The sequence below is a fragment of the Tenrec ecaudatus genome, chromosome 12, assembly GCF_050624435.1.
Source record: "Tenrec ecaudatus isolate mTenEca1 chromosome 12, mTenEca1.hap1, whole genome shotgun sequence".
NCBI lineage: Eukaryota > Metazoa > Chordata > Mammalia > Afrosoricida > Tenrecidae > Tenrec > Tenrec ecaudatus.
The window spans coordinates 137,947,949-137,969,464 of NC_134541.1; the positions used below are offsets into that span (position 1 = coordinate 137,947,949).

General features: G+C 51.8%; 1 protein-coding gene across 6 annotated transcripts; it reads left to right on the plus strand.

Annotated features, from left to right (window-relative positions):
• Positions 1–11,362: 11,362 nt before the first annotated feature.
• Positions 11,363–21,438, plus strand: ZDHHC4 (zDHHC palmitoyltransferase 4). 6 transcript variants are annotated; one of them, XM_075527537.1, is made up of 7 exons: positions 11,363–12,902; positions 14,214–14,338; positions 15,624–15,697; positions 16,178–16,356; positions 17,177–17,302; positions 18,572–18,816; positions 21,044–21,438. In XM_075527537.1, exons 1-7 carry the CDS (start codon positions 12,818–12,820, stop codon positions 21,311–21,313), a joined length of 1,104 nt encoding a protein of 367 aa, XP_075383652.1. In that variant the 5' UTR covers positions 11,363–12,817; the 3' UTR covers positions 21,314–21,438. The 6 variants fall into 6 exon arrangements, with proteins under 6 accessions (XP_075383652.1, XP_075383653.1, XP_075383654.1 ...); XM_075527538.1 differs by having other exon boundaries at positions 11,363–12,144; XM_075527539.1 differs by having other exon boundaries at positions 11,363–12,098.
• The last annotated feature ends 78 nt before the right edge of the window (positions 21,439–21,516 follow it).

Genomic DNA, 21,516 nt, shown 5'->3' on the forward strand with positions numbered 1-21,516 from the left:
CCAATCAAGTCAGATGGCTTGTTTCATTCTCTGGGCACTGATTGGAATTGTTGAACTATCCTCCCTCCAAAAAAACATCTATCAACTTGGTTTAGGGCAGTGGTTCTCAACCTTCCTAATGCCGTGACCCTTTCATACAGTTCCTCATGTTGTGGTGACCCCCCAACCATAAAATTATTTTCGTTGCTACTTCATCACTGTCATTTTGCTACTGTTGTGAATCGGGCAACCCCTCCAGAGGGGTCATGACCCACAGGTTGAGAACCGCTGGTTTAGGGGAAGGTAGAAGGTATGGTAAGACCCATGTGAAATTGTCCACTACTGATTTGTAAGTAAGCATGAGTCAGCCTGTGCTTACTAGAGACTCCATCCCTGTCAGAGATGGCACGTTTGAACAGTGGCCTTGGTCCTGTAAGAAGGTGCCCTGAGCTTGGGAGATGCCAGTAGGAGCAGGCTATCCGAGGTGATGACGCGTGAAACTGCCCTACGCAGATTAGTAAGCAAACACAAAGACACCCGTGCTTACCTCGCTTGCTGTGTCACCTGACATGGATGACGGTGGCAACAGCAAAGTGGCCGTGGAGGTTGGTCACACACCTTTGGAGCTCCCAGCCACAGAGCAGGGGCACAGGGTGGCCCCGCCTGCTGGCCCGAGGAATTCTTGTTCCTGTCGTATTCAGGGTCTAGATTTCCTTCCGATATAACTAGAGGAGCCCTGGTGTCGCAGTGGGTAATGTGGCGCAGTGCTCACCGCAAGGTCAGCAGTTTGAAACCACCAGCCTCTCCTTAGAGATGAGGCTTTCCGCTCCCGTAGAGATGCCCACAGCCCGGGACACCCACAGGGCCAGTTCCGCTCTGACCCATAGGGCTGCTGGTGTTGGAATGGACTCAGAGCAGTACTGGTTTGGGGTCTGTTATAACTGGCTGGCTGTTTCTGCAGACTTAGAGCCGTGGACACCATATTGGGCAGCCAACCTAAGGATCCCGATCTAAGTTCCACTCCGTCCTCTCGTGTTGCTGTGAGTTGGAATTGGCTCAGCGGCGGGGAGTTCATTTGGTCTGTAGGGCTGAAATTGGAGATAAAATATAAATCAACGAGAACAAACCATTTCAGAATATAGTTGAGTGTGTGTGTGTGTGTGTGTGTGTGTGTGCGCACGCGCACTGTAAGGCAGCTTCAGAGAGTTCATGGAACAAAGGAATGAAAAGATAGTGGACGCATCCCCAACATTTCGGAGCCCCTTTAGAGATGTGTGTGATCAGAGACTAAGGAAAAGGCATGGGGGCCACCCCTGACCTCCTCCGGCTACACGGCAGATCTGCCCCAGGATGAGTCCCATGAGGCCGAAGTCAGTCACGCCTCCAGCCTCCAGACTTCTACACTCCATTCTGGCCCCAACCTTCCCTCCCACAACACCCTGCTCCTCTGCTGCACTCGATGCCACATTGCAGTGGCCACACCACACGCACAGACATGCTGTGCTCATGCTTATAGGCTCATCCGGGAAGCCCAATGAGAAACCATTAGAGACAGAGTCCGTCTGTCCGAAGTAGTGCCTCCTCTCAGCCAAGCAGGCAGGCGAGCCTCTCTCTCTGGTTCTTGGTCTCTCAGTCACACGCGTTCCCCGGAGGGCTCAGCTCTCAGCCAAGGGATAGACAGCCGGCAACACCTGGGAGGTCCACGGGCTCCGTGTGATCAACCGTGCAAGGTCCACAGGGCATCGTTTGCCCAGGGAGGGAGCTCCAGAGGCAGGAAGGGACCGGAAAGAAGGTCAGAATGGAAACAGGAGACACAGGCAGGGAGCGGGGAGAGCACTATTTGTTACATTGTCCTCAATGTCAGGAAAACCAATGTACTCTGCAAACTGTCACCCAAATCACAAACAAACTCAAGTCTTAAAGGTCATCCACTTGTGATGTTTGTGTCCAAGCAGGCCTTGAGAAAGAGGACAAGAGTGTTCTCTGTGGTGGGGCTGTGCTGGCTTCTGTGTGCCTCAGGCCAAAGGGGGAGGGAGTGCTCGCCCCCCTAGAGTGGTTGGCTGAGCTTCCTTGTCCCCCAGCGGGGCAATTCTGCTGCATGTTCTGCAGGGCGTCTCATAGGATCCTTGGGGGGCAGTGCCCAGATGCCCACCGTGGCATTCCACCACCACCATCTGCCTGTGTGGCTGCCCTACCGTCTCCTCTCGCTTCCCCAGCCCATCGCCGTGTTTTCTTGGACCAAATCCTTGCCTCAGGTTCTGCTTTGGGGAGGGACGCCTAAACGAACAGAAGCGGCTTTGCCCGCACCCTAATAAATATGCACGATATCTGTAGGTAAGGACCGAAAAGCCACAAGAAGCCGTCAAACAACCCAAAGGAACATGGACAAAACCACCAGTGAGTGACTGACAATAGCGTGGCCCGTTCTAAACAAAAGCAAAACTCACTGCCATCAGTCAATGAGGACACTCCTAGAGAAGGGCATCGTGCTGGTAAAGTCACGGACCGTGAAAGGGATGAGTTGGATGAACACAGTGGCTACAACAGTGGGCTGCCACAGAGCCACAGTGGCACAGGACCACGTGGCTTTCCGTGCTGGTGCTCCTTGGCCACATGAGTCGGAACTGACTCGCGGGTGTCGGACAACCACCACAGGGAATAAAAACACGGATTCTAGAATCCGACCATCAGCCTTTGCACCTGGCTTTACAACTTTTTAGCTCCAGGGCTCTGGGGATATGATTTAATTTCTCTGTGCCTCTATTTCTTCACTTACTAAAGTAACAAAATAATTCACATGCCCTTTAAGCATTCGGCTGCAAGGTCAGTAGTTTGAAACCACCACGTGCTCCTTGGGAGAAAGAGGAGGCTTTCTGCTCCGTAAAGAGTCGCAGTCTCTCAGAGCAAAGGAAGGGGGAGGGAGAGAGAGTGGAACATATCCTGGCCCACCAAGCCCCGGCGACAATATTCCTGCTCAGAGCAGCCAGTGCACAGAGAGGACCATAGGGCCAGCCCCACCACGAGACATGACGTCCCTCACTGACCCATACGCTATGGGGGACAACACCAGAGACACAGTGTTGCGATTGTGCCTGATCTGACCCTCCCACACTGGGGTAAGACACTAACGTTGTGCAACAGAGCAGCTAGGGGAGCAAAGCAATGAAGTCCCCAGGGAATATAAAAAATAGACTTTGGGGCCAGGGATGGGGCACCCCATCAGATTCTACCAGAAAACACTCCTAAAAGTCAACAAACAGACCTGGAACTATTTATAGCTTTTCTTTTTTTGATCTTGGTTGTTGTTGTTCTTTTTTGTTTTGTTTTGTTTTGCTATGTCTTGTTTTCGGGCTTATTATTGTCTCTGCATGTCTATCTAGGTAAGATAGGCGGGATAAACAATCCGGAGGAGAAAACAACAAGACCGATGGTTCTGGGGACATAGAAGAGGGGGAAGCAGGGGAAAGAAAGGGGGGTGTCAATAAATCCAGGGACAAGGGAACAACAAGTGATCTAAAATCAATGGTGGAGAGGGCACAGGGTGCCTTGTGGCACTGGATCAAGGGCAATGTAGCCGAGAGGAATTACTGAACCTGAATGAAGGCAGAACACGATAGCGGGACAAGAGGAAAGTCGAAGGAAATAGGAGAAAGAACTAGGAGGCAAAGGACATTTATAAAGGTCTAAAAACAGGCATATATAACAATAGGGAAATAGATCTATGTGCATATACTTATATGTTAAGTATTAAGGCAGCAGATGGACATTAGACCTCTACTCAAGTACTCCCTCAATGTAAGAACATTTTGTTCTAATAACCTGGTATTCCATGATGCTCGCCTTCCTGAAACAATCACTGAAGACAAAGTGAGTACATAAGCAAATGTGGTGAAGAAAGCTGATGGTGCCCAGCTAGCAAAAGTTGTAGTGTGTGGGGTATTAAGGGCTTGAAGATAAACAAGTAGCCATCTAGCTGAGAAGCAACAAAGCCCACATGGAAGAAGCACACCAGCCTGTGTGATCATGAGGTGTTGATGGGATCAGGTATTAGGCATCAAAAACCCAGAACAAAACAATCATATTGATTTGAATGAGGGCAGAGTGGAGACCCAAAACCCATCTGTAGACAATTGGGCATCCCCTTACAGAAGGGTCACAGGGAAGAGATGAGCCAGTCAAGGTGCAGTACAGCACGGACGAAACACACAAATTTCATCTAATTCTTTAATGCTTTCTTCCTCCCTCTCCCCCCCCCCACCCGCCCACTATCATGACTCCAATTCTGCCTTACAAATGGGCTAGATCAGAGCATGTACACTGATACAGAGAAAAGCTAGAAACACAGGGACTCCAGAACAGATAACCCCCTCAGGACTAATAATGAGAGTAGTGATATCAGGATGGTAGGGGAAAGGTGTGGGGAGAAAGGGGGAACTGAGCACAATGATCCACATAACAAACACACACACACACACACACCCAGAGGGATGAACAACAGAAAAGTAGGTGAAAGGAGCGGGTGATGTAAGATATGAAAATAATAGTAATTTATAATTTATCAAGGGTTCATGAGGGATGGGGGTGGGTGGTGGAAGAAGGAACAAAACAAGGAGCTTATACAAGGGCTCAAGTAGAAAGAAAATATTTTGAAAATGATGATGGCAACATATGCACAAAAGTGCTTGACATGATGGATGTAAGGATTTTTATAAGAGCTGTGAAAGCCCCCAATAAAATGATTATTTTTAAAGTTACAGTCTCAAAAACCACAGGGGTAATTCCACATCCTCTGTCCTATAGGGTTGCTATGAGTTGGAATTGACTCGATGGCAGTGTGTTTGTGTTGTTCTGTTCTTGTTTTAGGATTACAGGGATGAAATGGTGAATGTTTACAATCTCAAAAAAGCTTAAGACAGCAGTTCTCGACCTGTGGGTCACAATCCCTTTGGGGGTTGAACAACCCTTTCACAAGGATCACCTAAGACCATCGGAAAACACATATTTCCGATGGTCTTAGGAACCGAGACACCACTCCTCTATCGTCTCCAGGCAGGTCCGCCCACATGCAGATACGCCCACCTATGAGTACCCGGCGTGAAGACTGTTACCCGTGCTACACCATGCTTCAAGACGAAATTTCATTTATTTGTCATTAGAAATAAATATCCCACAATCTATAATGACATATTGTGTATGTGATTCATCACTATGCTTTAATGATGTTCAATTTATAACAATGAAAATATACCCTATCAGATATTTACATGATGGATTCATAACAATAGCCAAATGACAGTGATGAAGTAGCAAAGAAAATAATGTTATGTTTGGGGGTCACCACAACATGAGGACCTGTATGAAAAGGTCGTGGCATCAGGAAGGTTGAGAACCACCGGCTTAGGACAATGCGTGGAATCCAGGGAGTGCTGACTGAGTGCTTGCTAAGCCCTGATGGCGCAGTGGTTTCAGTTGAGCTGCTAACAACAAGGTCAGCAGTTCAAAACCACTAGCCGCTCTGCTGGAGAAAGACGGGACTGCCTGCTCCCACGAGCAGTTACAGTCTGGGACGCTCACAGGGGCATTCTACCCTGTCCTTCAGGTTGCCTACAAGGCCGCATGGCCTCGATGGCCCTGAGCTTGGTTTTGAGTCTGGTAAATGCTTTGGTGCAGAAATCCTACCTCCCTTATAACCGTCCTAGAAAAAAAAATCTCCTATTTGTGTGAGATGAAATATTTCCTCCACAGCATTGCGTGCACCCAGCCATGCCCTGGGTTACAAAAGTCTGACCTACCCACAGACAACTCAGCAATCATGCTTGCCTTTTAATAGTCTGTCAACTTGCCCTCACTTGGAAATGTGAACCCGCCCACCGTGCTGGAAGCAACGCCTCCAGCTCGTCTCCTCCACTCACGGCACATGCAGCTTCTGAATCTTTTCTTGGGTCCAGTTGAGCGTGCCTACAGGAAAAGGCGGACTGCTTTGCAGGGTTTCTGACGCTGCAAGTCTAGATGGGAGTTCACAGCTCCACCTGTTTCACTCAGGGCAGCTGGTGGGTTGGAACCACCAGCTTTGCGGTTAGAAGTCCACTGGACGACCTCCTCCCCTCTTTTTTTTTTTTTTTATAACACTAAAGTAAGCTTTGGACTGTGAGCTGCCAGGCCAAGGGTTCAAACACAGCAGCCACTGCGTGGGAGAAAGAGGGGGCTGTCTGCTCCCCTAAAGGTTTAGTCTCAGAAGTCCTTACAGAAGAGCCTTAAGCCTTAAGAGTCAGACCTGTTGTTTTTAAGTACGGCAAGATCAGAGCCATGTGTGTTTGGATTTACCTGGGAATCTGACTTAAGGACACACTTAGGAACAGGTTTCATCCTACCCTGGGGACTCTCTGTAAATGCCTAAGCATTAAACAATCAAAAAAACACAACTGCCATCTAGTCAATTCCAATTCCTAGCAACCCTCTAGGACAGAATAGAACCACCCCCACACACACACCTCCACCCCCCACCACCTTCCTGGGCTTCTGAAACTATAACTCTTTTTAAAAATTTAAGATAATTTTATTGGGGGGCTCTTACAGCTCTTATAATAATCCATACATCATGGTATCAAGTATATTTGTAAATATGTTGCCATCATTATTTTCCAAACATTTGCTTTCTGTTTGAGCTCTTGGTATCAGTTCCTCATTTTGAAACTCAACTCTTTAGAGGGGCCGAAAGCCTCATCTTTCTCCCTGGGCGCAGTTGGTGAATCTGAACAGCTGATCTTGCAGTTAGCAGCTCAATGCATAACCAATACACCCCAAAGCGCCTATAAACATTGAGCAATAGAACAGCTCAATTAGAGATTACAATTAGCGGCCCTTGGCCTAGACTGGCCTGCTGAATTTAGTGTTGAGCTTAGCTGGAACAGCGTTTTAAAATCCTGGCTTGATTGCCAATAGTAAAAAACCTCAGATTTGTGTCACATAGTATCACATCCATCACGGAACTCTCTATCCCCCCAGTTCCAGTTAACAGTTCTTGGGCTCATTGCCAGTTACCCTGCTTGGGGCAAGCGTACCTGTTCCCATGGTTACGCTGTTCCTGAAGCCTCCATGTGCAAGGGAAGGGTCCTTCTGATCCGTAGAATTTTCTTTGCCCGGTTTCTGGACGTAGAGCTCTAGGCCTTTCTTCCTAGTCCATCTCAGTCTGTGAAATCTGTTCATTCCCAGCAGCAGGGAAGCCTCCACTGACAGATGGGCGGTGGCTGCTCATGAGGTACATTGACTTGATTCAAACCCAGGTCTTCTGTATGAAGGGCGAGAATTCTACCGCTGTGCCCAGTGAGAGGCACAGGAGTGTAGTGAGATTGAGGCTTGTTTACTGTGTGGGAAAATCACCGAGACCGAGAGAGAGAGAGAGAGAGAGAGAGAGAGAGAGAGAGAGAGAGAGAGAGAGAGAGAGAGAGAGAGATGCAGAACCACGCGGACAATCAGAAGTCGTTCTGTGAAGCAACACAATGGATGTGCACATGAGGCTGTAAACCCCATAAAGCTCAGGGTTTTTCAGCTGTTTTGTTCCACGCTGTGTTCCCAGCACGGAGAACAGAGGCTGGCACATGTGAAAGCCTAAATCCCCACAGAGTCCCCACAGGAAGTAAGCCTCCACTGAATGCCCTCAGACCACAGGTCAGGCATGTGAGGGGCCTTGCCCTCAGACTGTGCATCAGGAAGCGAAGTCAAGCAGATATCAAGCAAAGCAAAACTCCTACCCAGGCCAGCCTTGCAAAACTGCCCCTGTGGCTTCCGAGGCTCGAACTCCTATTTTGATTTGTTTTGGTTTGGTTTTTGGGGCTGTAACTCTTACGGGAGTTGAAAGTGTCATCATTCTCCCACAGAGCGGCTGGTGGTTTCAAACTGCCGACCTTGCAGACCTTAGTCCAGAGTGTAACCCACTATACCACCAGGGCTCCAGTCCAGATATAATTAGGTTTAATATTTACATTTCATCATTTGTTTTCCCTTTTGACCCTTTTAAAATTTGTCCTAGTTTTTTTTCTTTCTTTCATATTTTCTGCTTTCTTTTGGATCAAAGTTTTTCTGTGTAATCAAACAATTTTTGTTGAGATTTTTGTGGGTTTTTTTGGTGGGGGGTGGATATGCTTTCCTTGATATGAAATCCAGGTGGGATCAAAATCCATAGAGATGGCAGTGAGATGAACAGTCCTCTGGGGTTATGGTGGGAGAGGTTATGGGGAAATGGGGGCTGATGAGTACAATGAAGAAAACAGTCTAAAGATTTTTTCTTAAATGGTCTAAAATTTAGTGAGGTGAGGATTGCACAATTCTTTAATGTATTCAAACCACAGATTGTGTGGTATGGGAATGATGTCAATAAAACTGTTGAGCATACACACCCCGGCTGAGCAGTGATCCGGGCCGTGAAAACACACCCAAGGCCTGACGTCACAGCACGTCAACTGGAACCCATTCGCCAGTACAAAAGCAGCACCCCCATCAGAGGTTCGGAATGTTTCCTGGGCTCCTTGCACACATCCCTGTGAGTACTCAGCCCGTACACACACCCGGCCCTGCACTGCTGCATGCAACCCTCGCCCCTGGTATCTCGGCGCCTCGTTGTTCAAGGGTGTCTCGGTGCTGACCTGCACCTGTTAGTTCCCAAATAAAAGTTAGCTCTGACGTGGATGAGGCCCCCGGTGAATCCCCTTGGACCGTGGATGAAGGATGTGAACAGTCTTGCTAACGTGCAGAATGCATTGGAAAGTGGATTGTTACCAATGCAGTTAGGTTAAAATTTAGCACCCTATCCTTTGATCTCTGTGATAACCTATTTAAATTTGTTCTAATTTTTAGTATTTTCTGCTTTCTTTTCGTTTGAGGGTTTTATCTGTTTTACTGTGTCAGTGGTGTCAATGTTGTTTCTTTTAGTGTTTTCTGTATGTGGAAATCCAGGATAGAGTAACTAGACCCTCTTGGGGATGTGGCAGGGGAGGTTGTGGGAGGGGATGGGAAGCTGACCAAGGATGGGGTCAAAAATGAAGACAATGCTCTAACACTGATTGTGGTCATGCTTGTAAAACTCTTCTTGATGTGATTGAACCATTGAATCGTATGACATACAAACTATATGCCAATAATATGTCTGTGTTGTTTGTTTGTTTTATTAAAGCTAACTCTGATTGACTTGGATTTTTCTGCCTCTTTTTTTTCAGAATCTAACCTGTGTTCCTCAGAGCCAGTCTGGCTACTGGTCTGCTGGGGGCTGGGCTGGGGAGGGTGGGGGGCAGGACACTCTTTGCTGTCAGGTCCATTCAGACTCATGTGACTTCATGTGTTTCTGAGAGCCAAGTTTCATGGGGGGGTTTCTGAGGCTGAACTCTAATGGAAACCAGGCACCAGATACATCTTCCGTGGTTCAGCAGGGTGACTTCTAACTGCCGATCCTGTGGCTTATAGCAGTCTGTGCAAACCGCCAGTGCCACTCAGGGCCCTAACACGTGCCCATGTAGAATGCACAGAACTGGGGCTTGGAGAACACGTGTGGGAGAATCAATTGCCCTCCAGGAGGATCTCACTCAGGGCGCCTTCAAGTGTCAGAGCGTAACTCAGCAGCACAGGGCTGGCCGGGGCTGGGTGGTGGTGATAGCTTTTTGGAAAGTGGATTACTTTCCAGGGCCCTCAAAGACACAGCAAGCAGGCGAGTGCACTCACCTGTGCCACCCAGAGACCCCTTCTTTGTAACAAGTGGCCTGGGCACTGAGGAAAACCTTCTTGTGGTGTTTTTTTTGTATGTGTGTGGTTTTGTATCATTTTCCTCTTTTACAAGGAGAACACAATGCTGTTACCTTCACATGTTTTTTTTCTTAATTAAAGAAAGGCAGTGAGAGACAAGAGAGGTGCTCAAACCAAGACTCAAAAGTTAGACTCTGCTGAACCACTCAGGAAAATGAATGGAGCGGAAAAAATAAAGCTCTACATTGATAAGCCAGTCATGCTAACCAGCCCAATACCTAGTGCCCGCTGCTGCCACCCGGCTGATTCCAAGCCACAGGGCCCCTATGGGATGAATCGAACTGCTCACAGGGTTTCTGAGGCTGTAAATCTTTGAGGGCAGACAGCCTGGTCTTCCTCCTGTGGAGGGGCTGGTGGGTTCAAGTTGTTGACCTTGAGGTTGGTAGCCCAACGACAAAATCCCATACACTAGCACAACTCCTTAAAAAAAATGTGTTTAATTCACCTCCAACTCAGTGACAACCAGCCGGAAGCGGGTGGGAGAGAGCGAAAGGAAATGGAGCCCACCTCATATTCTGGGATATGGTTCCACCCACCACCTTAGTCCCTAGTTGAATCATTTCTTTTGTTGCCGGAGTGTTTTTTATGTGCTTGGTTGTTTTGTTTCCAATTATCTGCTCACAGATTCATGAGAGCCCTGGCCACAGGGAGTACAGAAGGTGTCCAACTTGCTTTAAAGTTTTGGTTTTCTTTTGAAACATGAAGAGAAGAATCAAGAACCTGGGATAGGCAGCATGGGCAGCCAGGAAAAGAGCTTTCAAGTCAGTGTCTGGGGAGCAAGCATTGCTCCCACAAAGCAGGGAGGGACCAGCTCGGGCACAGGCAAGCTTTCTCAGGCAGCCAGAATAGCCGGCCTCCGCACGGAGTCAGACCAGCCGGAGCCCAGGAACCCCCACAGAGGCAGACGTCCTCAAAGCCAAATTTAGAAGCAGTCCTGGTCAAACCAGGCCCCGCTATCATGAAACAGCCTCTGATCCTCAAGGCCTGGGGGCAAGTGATTATCCTTAGCCGTGGGACAGGATGTTCAGACTGTTGGGACACAGCAGGCGCGAAGGCAAATGGAGCGTGGCAAGTCACACTGGGCCTGCTTTGCCTAGCCTCTGCGGTGTCAGATGCTGGGCGGTCGGGACCCCTACAGGATGGGGAGTCCTGGTGGCACAGTGGGGGTATAGGTGGGACTGCTAAGCGCAAGGTCATTAGTTCGAAACCACTAGCCGCTCCGCAAGAGAAAGATGAAGTTTCTAGTCTCTAGAACGTTGCAGCCTCAGAAACCCACAGGGTCCGTTTTACCGTGACCTAGACGCGGCCCGGGTGCCCCGTTCGGTGTGAGTGGGCCCGGGGGTCGCTCAGTGTTCACAATCCAGGCCTCCTTGGCGACACCAGAGGGACCTTTTGCACGAGATCTGAGTCCCCGTGTTCTCAAACGCGGGGCTCCCAGGACGCGCCGCCCGCGGAGGGCCGCCAGGGGCGCCCCGGAACGACCGCGGCTGGAGAAGCGGACCCTCGCCGGGAAGCGGACCCCCGCCGGGAAGAGGACCCCAGCACTTCCGCCGGAAGCCTGCCTCCCGGGGTTGCGGTGCAACGGGATGACGGGTCCGCCGGAAGCCTGGGGCCGCGCACCGGAGGCGGGCAGTTGGCGGTCAGGCCCCCTCGGTGGGGCTCGCTGGCACCCCGGCTGGCCAGCGCCGCCGGCCTTTGCGTCTGAGCCTCCCTCCGCCTTGGAGTGAGGGACCGCAGCCCGGCTGGCCGTCCCCCGCGCCCGAGCGGGGCTCCGGTGCGCACCCCTGGCCCAGCTAGTAAGTCCAGGAGGGGAGCCTTCGGCCCGGTCCCCGGCGCGGACGCCACGGGTAGGGCTGGACCCTGCACTCAAGGCGCCCAGCTGCTTTCTTGCTAAGGAGCTGTTTTTGCGGAAGCCGCCCAGCCCGTTCACTCGGCGGGGACTTGGCACCCCGGACTTCCACAGACTCGGCCACAGTGTGCCCCTGGCTCTGGCCCTGGCTCCTCGGCCGCCCGCCGCAGTGCTCTGTGAGTGATCCGTTGACCTGCCTCTCCAGGCGGCCCCAGCCCCCTCGAGCCATGTCGCCTGCAGCGCTGGGTGCCCCCGGTGATGCCAGGCACGCACCGCTGCGCCAGAGGACGGCCTGTCGGAACTCGCCGTGAGCCACGGACGGCAGGACGGAAAACTGGAGCTGTCGACCGAAAATTATCCGGCCGCGGGGATATGTAGTCTGGGGTCTCCGGGTCTACTCATGAGAAATGCGGTTCCTCCTCTGAGGTCCCATTCCACAGTCACATGAAAGAAGGAGCCCTTAGCTGGTAACCAAAAGGTTGGCCGTTGGAACCCACCCAGGGCTCTGCAGGGAAAAAAAGAAAGTAAGATAAAGACCTGGCAATCTGCACCTGTAGAGATGACCCCATCGCAAACAAAACCCATTGCTGGTGTTTCGGTTTGACTCATAGCAACCCTGTATTGGGGTTTTCAAGGCTTTCAATCTTTCGGGGAGCAGATGACGGTATCGCCCATGGAGGGGCTGGTGGGTTTGAACCACTGATGTGGATAGCAGCCCACCCATAACCCGCAATGCTGCCTCCCTCCCTCCCTTCAAGTTGATGCTGACTCCCAGCAGCTCTACAGGACAGAGTAAAACTGCCCCTCTGGGTTTCCAAGACTGTACTTCCCTACAGGAGTAGAAAGCCTTATCCTTCTCCCTTGGAGCAGCTGGTGGTTTTGAACTGCTGGCCTTTCGGTTGTCAGCTGGCCTTTCAGTTGGCCTTTCGGTTGTAACCACTATGCCACCAGGGCTACCATGTTGAAAGCCCCACAGGCCAGCTCTCCCCTATCACAGAGGGCCCTAGGAGTCAAAAGAATACTCAAGGGTACCCATCAATAGTATAAGTAGTTTCTGGATTGTCCTCAAGTATAGAATTCTGTCCCAAATCCTATCTGCGAAGACCCAAAGGGACAACTAGCCAGTCTATCAAGTACCTTGGTTTATGAGAATTCGCATGTTCGCTTGAGATACATCAGTGCTTCTGGCATACAGCCATGAATGAAGGTGCACAGGATGTGCTGGTACTGTGGGCACATTTGCTTAGCTGGTCAGCCACCATCAGATCACGAGGAGTCTCAGGTGAGGGTGGTGATGGTTACGTTTGGGGGATGCCAGGCCAGGTCTAATTTGCTAGCATCTAATTTGCTTGGATCAGTGAGCTAACTAGTCCCTGTGTTTCACTACTAACCTTAAAGTTGACTGTTCAACTCCCCCAGCAGCGCCCCAGAGCAAAGTTTGGATCTTCTATAAAGATTGTAGCCAGAAGATCCCTGTGGGGCAGCCCTGCTCTAACTCACGGAATTGCCATGTGTTGGAGTTACTAGCAATGGATTTGGGGTGGTGGTGGTGGTGGTGCTACGCATGCGTGCACGCAAGTTGAGCAACTCAGGGAACCCTGGTGGCATAGCTGGAATATGGACTTGGGCTGCTACACACAAAGTCAGCAGTTCAAACCCAACAGCCACTCCTCAGAAGAAAGAAGCGGCTGCCTACTCCCAGAGAGAAATGATCTCAGAAACTTGCAGGAGGGGTTGTGTAGGGTTGCTGCCAGGCAGCATCCATTGCATGGCACTGAGTTTGGTTTTGGTTCTGGTTTGGTTGAGCAACTCTGCCCCTGATGGGTGATCCTGGTAGTTGTGACCATTGCCCTAGGACAGCAGTTCTCAACCTGTGGGTCGAGACCCTTGGGAGACACCACTCCTCTCTCCAGGTGGCTCTGCCCACATGCAGATACGCCCACCTACAAGTACCCAGCGTGAAGACTGTTACCCATGCTACACCGTGCTTCAAGACAAAACTTCATTTATTTGTCATCAGGAATAAATATTTCACAATACATAATTACATATTGTTTTTGTGATTCATCACTATGCTTTCATGATGTTCAATTTGTAATAATGCAAATAGGCGTCCTGCCTATCAGATATTTACATGATGATTCATAACAGTAGCAAAATGACAGTTATGAAGTAGCAGTGAAATAATTTTATGGTTGGGGGCGGGGGATCACCACCACAGGAGGAACTGTATGAAAGGGGTCAAGGCATTAGGAGGGTTGAGAACCACTGTCCTGAGCGGAAGGCATCACAGGATAAGATGTAGGATTCTGGGATGCCGGATCCAATGGCTGTTGGGGAGAGTCCCTGGCTGCCTCCTAGATCGGCATCTATGTGTGCAGTCCTAGTTCAAGGAACTTCCTGGCTGGAATTGTCGACTAGGCAGACCACAGCGTTAGATGGGGAAATTCTAAAGTGAAGGCCTTGGGCTCCCTGGGAGCCCCACCCAGGGCAGCAGGTTCCAGGGCGTGCACTTTGAAGGCTGGCTCATTCAGGGTGGGGAGCCTCATAGGGACTGGTGTCAGCCGTGGGTGGTCCCTCTTCTTTCTTTTAGCCTCCAGGATGGACTTCCTGTTTCTCTTCTTCTTCTACCTGCTTCTGATGCTGACTGTTGTTATTCTGGGGTGCGTCTGCTCAAGAATCCACTACTTGAAAGGCCTGCTCAGGGAAGGAACACAGGTAACAGGGTCGCTTGGGACCACCACCCCCCCCAACTCTGAAAGTGCTCATGGGATCCTGAATGGACAAAATGGGGACACCAGGTTTTCTTTCCTTCATGTTAGGCAGTTGTGGTATGTTCTCGGTGTCTCTCTGTCTCCTGTTGAAAGCAGTGCTTTGTGGTTGTAGGATAACATGCTCAAGGGCGACTTTTCCCCCCTCAGCATTTGATGCCCGTAATAGGGTGTAGTATTGTCTGCCTGGAGGGGCCTGATGGAGGGGCGAGGAGTGGGCAGAGTGTGGGGTCAGAAAGCTGAGCATCAGGCTGCCCACCCTTCTCTTCCCAGTGTTCAGAGTGGGGTGAGCAGTCCTCAGGAAGCGGTTGACACACAAGTGCTGGGTGATCCTGGGGGGCAGTGTTACCCATCGCCCCACTCCCCTTCTTCCCCTGAAGACTGACAGGAAGCCCATCTTTGGGGCCAGTGTGAATATTAATAGAGTTGTCAGTTAAGCGTTGTTTTCCTGTTTGTTCCCTCTTGAATCTCTTCTCTGTTCACATACTGTCTCAGGCTAGGTCCTCTAGAGAGGCAAAACCAGTGAGTGAGGAGAGAGGATCGGGGAGAGAAATGTGTCTATCAAGGAAATGGCTCACCCAGCTGTGGAGCTAAGCACGTTTCAAGTTAGTGGGTCAGATGGCAGGCTTCTGGCTGCAGAGAGGAATGCATTCAAGGTCAGCAGCTAAGGTGGCAGGCTGCCAATGACTCCCAGCATCAGTAGGCAACATGGCAGACAGTTGGGTCAAGTCTGAAGAACCAGAGGTTCACTAACCAAATTCAGGATCCAGACTCAGCCAAAAAGCAAACAAGCTTTTCCACAGCACCCACTTATACTGGAAGCAGGCCACACCCTGGAGATTTCGTCCTGGGGGATTACTAGATCTCAGAATCCTGGCCCTGCCAAGTTGACACTGAGCCTTAACTCTCATACCTGTGAATAAAAAAATTCAGTGTTACCAATATGGTCATTTACACATGGAGGAAGGTACCCAGGTAGTGCCACGGTTAAGCACCCATCTGCCAACCCAAAGGTCGGTGGTTCCAACCCACCAGCCACTCTGAGGAACAAAGATGAAGCAGTCGGCTTCTGTCAGTGAGACAGCTTCGGCAGCTGTCAGGGGTAGTCCTCTGTCCTGTAGGATGGCTCTGAGCCAGAATCCACTAGAGAGCACACAGCACCGTGCCAGAGAAGCTGAGTTGTTCTGGACGAATGAGAGACGAAACTGAGCCTATCTTTTCTTGCATTGCAGATCATGTCCCGTCTCATCCCAGAATGCCTTCAGAGACGTGTGCAAAGATGGTTCCACTACCTCTTTCATACCCGGTATGTATGTGCCCCCAGCAGTTCAGCCTTCAGCCGAGCCCTGCCTACCCTGTAGGGAGCCAAAGAATGAGCGATGCTGTCATTCCCACACACTGCAGCCCCACACACCGGAGCCAAGGAGCCCTGGTAGTGCAGTGGTTGAAGTCCTGGGCTGCAGACTACAGAGTTGATGGTTCAAACCCACCAGCCACTCCCTGAGACAGATGAGGCTATCTGCGTCCCAAAGGTAGACAGCCTCAGGAACCCACAGGGGCAACTCTGTCCTGTAGAGCTGCAGCGAGTTGGAATGGGCTGACAGCAGTGACCTTTTGCCTCGTTGTTTTCACATGCTGTGTGAAATGTTTCACCTCACTTCCCGCGGGCCCCTTGCTCTTTCTCTCGAGGCCCAAAGGATGTGGCTGTTTGGCTCCGTTCCACAGTGAGGCCAGCCCTCTCCCTTGGGGGTCCCCGAGAGCAAGCCACCTGCTCGCCTTCTTGCAGAAACCACACCTTCATCGTCCTGCACCTGGTCTTGCAAGGGCTGGTCTATACTGAGTACACCTGGGAAATATTTGGCTACTGTCAGGAGCTGGAGTTCTCCTTGCCCTATCTTCTCCTGCCCTACCTGCTGCTGGCCACAAACCTGCTCTTCTTTGTGCTCAGCTGCGTGACCGACCCGGGTGAGTTGATGAGGGACAGCCCAGGTACTGCACATAAGCGGCAGATTACACACACACACACACACACACACACACACACACACACACACCACCACCACCACCACCACCACCACCACCACCACCATCACCACCACCCCGCGCCCCCTCTCCTGGGGGCAGGGCGCGGTGCTTTCACCCAGTGTCACTTTGGAGTCTCTTGGTTTGATTGCTTTTCCTTGGTGACCCAGAGGTTATTTAGGATGCTTTCACATTTCCCAGGAGACTCGAGAAACCTTGGTGGTGCAGGGGTTAAGGTGCTTGGCAGCAAACCAGAAGGTTAGGTCGGTAGTTCGAGCCCACCAGCTGCTACGCGGAAGAAAGATGCGGCAGTCTGCTCCCCCAGGAAGGCTTTACCGCCTCAGGAAAGTTGCGGGGCACTTCTGCTCTGTCCTGAGTCACCGGGAGTTGGGGTTCACATGGCAGCAGTGGGCTGTGTCTGAAAGCGAGCTGTAGCATGTAGGGTAGGCTCATAGTAACCACCCAAATGGCCCTCTGCCCCTGGACGGTGGCGTGCATGCGTAGTGTGGGGAGGTGGGGAGCAGTGGCTAAAGGAAGGGTCCGGGCTGTGTTCTGGGCGATGGACACGCTCTGACACGAATGGTCATACATGACAAGCCGTTGACGTGCACACTTCCTGAAGCTGTACTGTGTGGCCACAGGCACGTCTGAGTAAAGGCAACACAAAGATGAGCTACTTACAGCAGAGTGGTTTGGGCTGCCTTGTGTGGCCACAGGCTGGCAGGGCTCTGCCAGAAACCCACCTGTGCCCTCCTTTCTCCAGGAACCGTCACGAAAGCCACTGAGCCGGCGTTCCTCCAGGCCTACCTATTCGATGACGTGATGTTTCCCAAGAATGCCAGGTGTCCCACCTGTGACCTACGGAAGCCAGCTCGCTCCAAGCACTGCAGTAAGTGTGGCCCTCCCTGCCCCTCCCACAACGGACCCAGACCCCGAGGGTTTAGCCTGTAAGGGAACATTCCAGAAACGGTAAAGCAAAGCCATTTGTCTCCCAGACGAGGGCAGGGGGAGGCCGGGCAGTGGTTTCTCTTGGGCGATGGAGGGGAAGTCATTTCTGGTGTTGGCGGGTGACCCTTGGGCCTGGTCCCACAGCCCTGCCTTTGCAGGGCTGGCTGGCTGGCTGCCGACCAGTTCTACTCTGTCCTGTCTTTGAGGCAGGGCTGCTCAGAATCTGAGGCGAGTGTTGTCCGCTAGGAGAGGGGAGTGGGTACTGATACTCGCTCACTGCCATTGAGCTGACCCTGACTCACAGGGACCCGACAAGACAGAGTAGAACTGCTCCGGTGGGTTTCCGAGGCTGTCAGTTCTTATGAGAACAGAAAGCCTCATCTGTTTCTCAAGCTGTTTTTGAACTGCTGACCTTGTGGTTAGCACCCCACCTTGTAACCCACTATGTCATCAGGCCACCTGCTATAGCCACCAGTAGGATTATTCCTCTTTCAGCCGCCACCTTGCAAAAGTACAAAGAGCCAGGTAGCATGAGGGCTGCAATATCTTTCACTTAACTCCAAACCCAAACCACTGCTAGTGAGTCCACACTGCCTTGTAGTGACCCGACAGGACAGAGAAGAGCTGCCCCATAGGCTTCTCCATGCTGTGAATCTTTATGGAAGCAGACTGCCACCTCTGCCCCCCACGGAGCAGCTCGTGAGCTTCCAGGGACCAGTCTCCTGGATGGATTCTGACTCCCAGCAGACCCAGAAGCCAGTCTCACTGCCATCGAGTCGACGCCAAGGCATCGTGACCCTAGCGGACTGGGTAGAACTGCCCCTCGGGCTTCTACGACGGTCACTCTTTACGGCAGCAGACAGCCCCTCGTCCTGCTGGGTTCAAACGGCTGCCTTTGGGGTTAGCAGCCCCAAGTATAACCCATGACGCCACTGGGGCTCCTCCTAGGTTGATGAGCAGCCCTAACACCCCCAAAGACGAGGCTTTCCGTGGCGGTAAAGAATGACAGTCTCGGACTTGCTGCCTGTGAGGCAGAATGCAGTCAGTGGCGGTGAGCTCAGCTTTGTGCTTAAAGGCAGCAGCAAGTGTCACAGCTTCAGGGCTGTGAGCCGCCGTTTCCCCGGCGAGTGCGTGGAGGTCCCCCCCGGTGTGCACTAGGCCCTTGTCCCCTCCAGGGCTGATGCCAGTGCACTCCCCCACCTCCGTGCAGGGGTGTGTAACAGGTGTGTGCACCGCTTCGACCACCACTGCATTTGGATGAACACCTGCATCGGGGCCTGGAACGTGCGGTACTTCCTCATCTACCTCTCGACGCTGGCGGCCTCGGCGACCACCATGGCCGGCCTGAGTGCCGCCTTCCTGGTCCAGGTGGTGATCTTCTCGGATCTCTACCTGGAGACTTACACCGATGAGCGTGGGCAGCCCCAGGTGGTCGACATCATCTTCCTTGCGCAGGTAATTGGGCTCCGGTGCACATGTGTCCGCCTTGAGGTGTCCAAACCAGGCCAAGTCACCCACTGCCGCCAGCCCGCTTCGACCCACAGCCACCCTCCGGGCAGAGGAGACCTGCTCCTTAGGGCTTCTCAGACAGGCAGGCTCATCTCTTCTATTTATTTAGGAATTCAGTCCTTTACATATTCCGACTGCCAGGCTCGCTGTATTGGGTATGCACTTTGCAAATATTATCTCCCAGTCTGTGACTTGCCTTTTCATTGTTTGTTTAAGGTTTATTGGGAATTAGGTGGGGCCGTACATTGCAGATCACTGCTCATTGTTTTTGCCTCCGACAAGATGAACAGCTTTCAACCCTCCCAGATGGCTTACCCCAGTCCCACTTCTCCCAGCGCCCTTCCAGCCTGCCAGCCAGGAACCCGTTACTCTGTTTCCTACCACGTGAACACCCTTTCTTAATTGTTTCTCCCATCAGTGCTCTTACCCGTGTCTGTCCTGTGAGTGACTGGCGTCACTCAGCATAATGCCCTCCAGATCCAAACCCATCCCGGAGGTGGGGCGGTGCCTCCTGAGGGAAGCAGGCAGCCTCACCTTCCTCCTACAGGGCACGGTTGGTGGTTCAAACCCACGCAGAGGAAAAAAAGGAGGCTGTCTGCAACCTGAGACACCCTGTGTAGGCCGCTATGATTCAGAACTGACTCAATGGCAGCGGGTCTGGGATTTTACATTTTACCACAGTTTTACACCACTCTGACATTAAAGAAAGATGAACCCAATCCACCACCACAAAACCCAGCGAGGGGTTCACTCCCCAGAACTGCCCCCTCGTGTGGTCAGACGTGGATGTGTTTGCAGGCGCTTCTTTCTCCAGAGGTTTTCTCCCAGCCATTTGTTTCACTGGCAGTGTTCCTCGTTTTTAGTTGCATGGCACCTCCCCCCCATTCATTTTGCTTTTCTGAGCATGATTATTAGGATCCTTTCTTGTACGGTGGGGTTGGCGGTAGAAATCGATGCTTCTACGAACCCCCTTGTGCCTGTATTTCGGAGAGAGGTGGGTCGCTCTAGCCGTCTGGGTTATATCTGATGCTTGAATGGCAAACAAAAAAGACCATTACCATCAGGCCGAGACTGACTCAGAGAGAGGCACGCTGTGGTTTCCAGGACAGGAGCAGCTTCCTCTTTGGACTGCACAGAGGCTTGTGGGTGTGAACTGCCAAGCTCTGTTACAGCCTAGCCCTCCACGCCACCAGGCTCCTTGCGTGAACCAAAATCAAATAAACCCGGTCGATCAAATCAACCATCCGGTTGATCCCCACTCATAGTGACCATTGGGAGGGTTTCTGAGGGTGCCTGGGTGGCGTAGTGGGGCAATGGTTTACTTGTTGGGTCGGTAACCGCAAGGTCAGCAGTTCAAACCCACCAGCCACTCCCTGGAGAACTCACTTCCACCCTCAAGTCAATTCTGACTCATAGCTCTTTGCAGTAGAAAACCTCATCTTTCTTCCCGAGAATGGCTGGGGGTTTCAAAGTGCCGACCTGCCCACCTCATAACCCACGACACCACCAGGGCTCCTGGGAGACAGAGGCGGCTTTTTGTTCCCATAAAGATCACGGCCTCAACTACACTGTGTGAGGGGTAATCGACTCAACGGCCGGATGTTTGTTTTTCAAATCTTTCCTGGAACAGACAGCCTCATCTCTGTCCCAGGGAGCAGCTGGTGGGCTGGAACCCCTGACCTTTTGGTTAGCAGTCCAACGCCTAGCCCACAGAGCCTGGAGGGTTCCCTGCCTGACCTAAAGACAACCTTCATTTGCTTGTTTTACAAATTGCTAACTGTTGTTGGGGGAGCCCTGGTGGCACAGTGGTTAAAGTACCTGGCCACCCACCGCAAGGTTGGTGGTTTGAACCCTGCAGTGCCTCCAGGGGAGAGAAGACAAGGCAACCTGACCCTCCCTAAGCTCCACAGCCTGGGGAACCCCATGGCAGAACCACGTCTCCTGACCAACCTTCCCTCTGCTTTCTTTCTCTAAGGGGAGGGTTTGCAGAGGGAGGAAAGGGGGGCGGAGGGACACTACAGCACAAGAGCCAACACTTCGGGTGCTACTCCGAGCGAGGAATCGGCCTGGTTGGTGGTCAGTGGGCTGGCAGCTGTGCTGGTGGGGGTCTGAGAGGCTTCTGGCCCTGTGCCATGGTCCGGCCCTGACGGCACTGTCCCTTCTCTGTTCCCAGTACTTGTTCGTGCTCTTCCCGAGGATCATCTTCCTGCTGGGCTTCGTGCTGGTGATCAGCGTGCTCCTGGGAGGCTACCTGTGCTTTGCTCTGTACCTGGCCGCCACCAACCAGACCACCAACGAGTGGTACAAAGCCCGCCGGGTCCCGTGCCAATGCTACCACCACCAGATGGAACCCCAGGCCTTCCAGAACATCCACAACCGTGGGGTCTGGCGCAACCTTCACGAGGTCTTCCTCCCTGCTGCCCACGATGAGAAGAAGAAATAAGAATGGAAGAGCATCGCTGCCCTTGAAAGATTGGAGACATTTCTGTATTCAAACGGATGCTTCTTTTCTTTTTTTTGTATTTATTTACGGATGCTTATTTTCAACACAGGCGTTGCTTTTCTGTTTCCACTGTGCGTTTATGACAGAGCTGGGGGGGTGGGGAAGATAGAAGGAAGATGACAAGACAGCCTTGTTGAGTGTCT